This window comes from Dama dama, chromosome 11 (assembly GCF_033118175.1).
Source record: "Dama dama isolate Ldn47 chromosome 11, ASM3311817v1, whole genome shotgun sequence".
NCBI classification, from domain to species: domain Eukaryota; kingdom Metazoa; phylum Chordata; class Mammalia; order Artiodactyla; family Cervidae; genus Dama; species Dama dama.
The window spans coordinates 102,782,810-102,787,831 of NC_083691.1; the positions used below are offsets into that span (position 1 = coordinate 102,782,810).

At 40.4% G+C, this 5,022-nt stretch overlaps 1 protein-coding gene across 1 annotated transcript; it reads right to left on the bottom strand.

Annotated features, from left to right (window-relative positions):
• Nucleotides 1-866: 866 nt before the first annotated feature.
• Nucleotides 867-1,445, bottom strand: LOC133065370 (olfactory receptor 4C46-like). The gene has a single exon (XM_061156141.1). The coding sequence runs from the start codon at nt 1,443-1,445 to the stop codon at nt 867-869; it is 579 nt and encodes a 192-aa protein (XP_061012124.1).
• Nucleotides 1,446-5,022: the final 3,577 nt, after the last annotated feature.

A 5,022-nucleotide genomic window follows, 5' to 3' on the forward strand; every position in this document is an offset into this window, starting at 1 on the left:
AGATGGTAAAGAATCTGTGTGCAATGCCGAAGACCCTGGCCAATCCCCTGGAGGTGGAAATGATTACCCACTTCAATATTCTTGCCTGGAGAATTCCATAAACAGGGGAGCCTGGCAGTCTACAATCCATGGGGTCAGAAAGAGTAGGACACAACTGACTAACACATATACATATGTGTGTGTGTGTGTATACAGTATATATACTATATTATACTTTATTTATTAATGTCTTTGTGATTCCATGTACTATACAGTCCATGGAATTCTCCAGGCCAGAATGCTGGAGTGGTTAGTCCATTCCTTTCTCCAGGTGATCTTTCTAACTCAGAATTCAAACTTAGGTCTCCAGCATTGTGGGCAGATTTGTTACTGCTGAGCTACCAGGGAAGCCCATATATACATATATGGGTATATATATATATATATATATATATATATATATATATATATATATATATATATACACTTTAGTATTTCTGGTTTGGAACTTAGTTTTTTTTTTCCAATTTGTCTCTTTACTTATAAAAAGGAGATAATAGTTTCTACCTCTTTGGATTGTTATGGAGATTACTCTCAATACCAATATGTTTTGTATTTCTTTAATTTTTTATTAGAATGAATGCTTGTGAATCTATATACATTGTTGAATTAGGTAAAATTAAGCCCCAATATGGAAGAATATTCCAAATGTTTACCCTTGCCTAAATACTTCTTATTTCTTGCCATCATTTCTTCTGTCACTGTAGAATTTATGATTATAATGCTTAACTATTTTCTTTATATCATAAGTATTCACTGTTAAGATTATTGAAAATGCATTTTTGACCCTTGCTGCCACTGAATACATGTTAGATTCCAATCACATTTTATGATTCATCTGAAATAACTTTCCTACTACACAGTTTCCTAATAGTATTTTTCATCTGAGTACTTCTCAAAGTATAGATTAAAAGATTTAACATGGGAGTTACCATAGTGTAGAATACAGCTGCTGCTTTATCAATAAGTAAAGCAGTTGCTGGTCTCAAGTATACAAATATGCAGGGCACAAAAAATAGGACCACCACTGTTGTATGGGAGACACAGATGGAGAGAGCTTTTTGCCTTGCCTCCAAGCTCTGGGACCTTAAGGAGTGCAGAATGACCACGTAGGAGCCAATCAAGAGAAGGAAGTTTAACAGACAGAGGAAACCACTGTTGACAGCAACAAAGAGCCCTAGAGTATTAGTACAGGCAAGATTGAGCAAAGGATTCTTGTCACACATAAAGTGATCTATGATATTAGGGCCACAGAAAGGTAATCTGAATATGAAGATGATCTGTATGACTCCATGAGGAAAGCCTGCTACCCATGACACTCCCATTAACAGATGACATACTTGACGAGACATGATGCTTGTATAGTGCAACGGCTTGCAGATGGCCACATAGTGGTCATAGGACATCACAGTAAACAAGATGACTTCAGCATCTCCAAAGAAACGTTACCCAAAGATTTGGGTCAGGCACCCATTAACTAGAATGGTGTTCTTTTCATGGAGTGAATCTACTATCAGTTTAGGGGTATTGACAGAGGAATCATTTCAGTTCAGTTCAGTTCAGTCACTCAGTCATGTCTGACTCTTTGCGACGCCATGAACCACAGCACGCCAGGCCTCCCTGTCCATCACCAACTTCCGGAGTACACCCAAACCCATGCCCATTGAGTCAATGATGCCAACCAACCATCTCATCCTCTGTCACCCCCTTCTCCTCCTGCCTTCAATCTTTCCCAGCATCAGGGTCTTTTCCAATGAGTCAGCTCTTCACATCAGGTGGCCAAAGTATTGGAGTTTTAGTTTCAACATCAGTCCCTCCAATGAACACCTAGAACTGATCTCCTTTAGGATGGACTGTTTGGATCTCTTTGCAGTCCAAGGGACTCTCAAGAGTCTTTTCCAACACCACAGTTCAAAAGCATCAATTGTTCGGTGCTCAGCTTTTTTTATAGTCCAACACTCACATTCATACATGACCACTGGAAAAACCATAGCCTTGACTAGATGGACCTTTGCTGACAAAGTAATGTCTCTGCTTTTTAATATGCTCTATAGGTTGGTCATAACTTTCCTTCCAAGGAGTAAGTGTCTTTTAATTTCATGGCTGCAATCACTATCCACAGTGATTTTGGAGCCCAGAAAAGTAATGTCAGCCACTGTATCCACTGTTTCCCCATCTATTTGCCATGAAGTGATGAGACCAGATGCCATGATCTTAGTTTTCTGACTGTTGAGCTTTAAGCCAACTTTTTCACTCTCCTCTTTCACCAAGAGGCTCTTTAGTTCTTCTTCACTTTCTGCCATAAGGGTGGTGTCATTTGCATATCTGAGGTTATTGATATTTCTCTCAGCAATCTTGATTCCAGCTTGTGTTTCCTCCAGCCAGCATTTCTCAGTAAGCACTCTGCATATAAGTTAAATAAGCAGGGTGACAATATACAGCCTTGACATACTCCTTTTCCTATTTGGAACCAGTCTGCTGTTCCATGTCCAGTTCTAACTGTTGCCTCCTGACCTGAATACAGATTTTGGAAGAGGCAGGTCAGGTGGGTCTGGTATTCCCATCTCTTTCAGAATTTTCCACAGTTTTTTGTGATCCACACAGTCAAATGCTTTGGCATAGTCAATAAAGCAGAAATAGATGTTTTTCTGGAACTCTCTTGCTTTTTTGATGATCCAGCAGATGTTGGCAATTTGATCTCTGTTTCTCTCAAAGCCGCAGACTGAACCTTTGGAGGATCCCAACCCCAATCTTCAAGCCAGCTGAAAATGAATGGAACAATATATCCCCTGTCTGGATTCTGGGCTCTCAGGATCTATAAACAACACAAACGGGTGTCTAAGCACAGCAAAGCATAAATATATATGTATAACTGAATCAAAGTCAGGGCGGCAGCAGAGAAGAGATAACCTCAAGTCCAAGGTAAGCAAAACCCAAGTAAGCTGGTAGGTGCTGAGAGAGGTCATCAGAGGGTAGACAGACTGAAACCACAATCACAGACAACTAGCCAATCTGACCACATGGACCACAGCCTTGTCTAACTCAATGAACCTCAGCCATGCCCACCCAAGATGGACAGGTCATGGTGGAGAGGTCTGACAGAGTGTGGTCCACTGGAGAAGGAAATGGCAAACCACTTCGAGGTGTTAGGCACCTCTATTTCCACAGCTGCTTCAAAGTGGCCCTCTCAGCATATCTGCAGTGCTGCCAGTCCCTACCTGTCCCTGGAATCAATGCCCGTGCCTCTGTTCCTCTGTCTTGCCATGCGCTGCTGTCTGAAACTTGCTAGGTAGGTGCTTGTGTGGATTCCTCAGCATCACAGCGACTTGCGTGAGCTTCCCTTGGCCCCCTAAGCTCACCCTCTGTGCCGCGGGACTCGTGCGCACTTGTTCCGGCTCCCTGCCGGCCTCTGCCCTGGGGGCGCGTGCGCACTTGCTCTGGCCCGCCCAGGCCTGCCCCTTGCTTCGCTGGCCTCCTGCGCACTTGTTCCAGCGCCCGCCGGGCGTCTGCACTGGGGGCTCCTTTGGACTTGTTTCCGCTCCCCGTGCCTGCCCTCTGCCCGGGTTTATGTGCACTTATTTCGTGTCACCGCCTGCACTCTTTGTCACGGGAGTTATTTGTTCTTTCGGCTGTGCCGGGAGTGTTGTGTGGAAATAAGCAATTTTTAAAAAGTAAGACATCGTATATAACAAGATTAGCCTTTGTAGTAATCTTGCATAGACCCCAGGGATTGTCTGCTCTAAAGTAAGGACTAGAATTTAGTCAACGTGTTACTCTACTTTCTGCGGTCATTCCTCTCTCTCTTTCACCCAAGGGAAGAAAGAACAAAGCAAAGCAAAAAAAAAAAAAAAAAAAGGAAGAAAAGGAAGGGGAAATGATTAGTCATTGTGGCTTTTCCTATTTCTAAGCAGCACCTTAATACTAAGTAATCCAGTAATGGAGATAAATGTGTAAATTGGATAATTAAGAATGAAACATTTGTTAAATATATATTATGTATTGTGGTACATAGTGATAAGTCTTGGAGGAAATATTCTAGGAGAGGAGAGCAATGGAAAAGTATCCATAACATTTTCAGTGTTATAACATTAGAGAAGTGTTGCACGATTAGTCTGATAACGCCCAAGAGATAAATAAAACTATGTATATACTCACTATAATTTTATTGGCTATATTTTTACAATTATGACTACAAACCCATCGGCTGCTGCACAGTGCATGACGGAGTTTTTCCCTCTGGTCCTTTTGTACCTTTTAATCAAATTGAAGATATCTCTAGCAATGTTTTCCTAAATTACTTTTGATGGAAGATTCACAGGAGCTTAAGAGATATTCCATACATATTTGCTGTTTAATAGCACACTCACAGAAAAATAAAAGGAACTGGTCTAAAAATTATAGTACTTCAAAAAAATTTAAAATATCACAGGTAAGCATTGTTTTATATATATATATATAAAACATATGTGTATACATATATATGTATATATATATATATAAAACATATGTGTATACATATATATGTATATATATATATATATATACACACACACATACATATATATATTTAGAGAGAGAGAGAGAGACATATATACATGTGTGTGTGTGTGCATGTCATTTAATTGAGAAAAATAATTGAGGTAAATGTTGAGAAAATAATTGGGAGTTTGAACAGCATTTTATTTTTACAAAAATCTTTGATCATAGTAAATTCAATCTACTGCTGCTCAGCATTATTAGTTCCACTTAGTAGTTGAAGAAGAAGGCTTAGAATGAACTGCTTACAGCAGGATACCAGAGCCTTGATGTGCATGCTCAGTATCTCAGGGATATTTGACTCTTTGCAATTCTATGGACTGTAGTCCACCAGGCTCCTCTGTCCATGGGATTTTACATGCAAGAATGCTGGAATGAGTTGCCATTTCCTACTCCAGGAGATTTTCCCAACCCAGGGATCAAACCCATGTCTCTTATGTCTCCTGC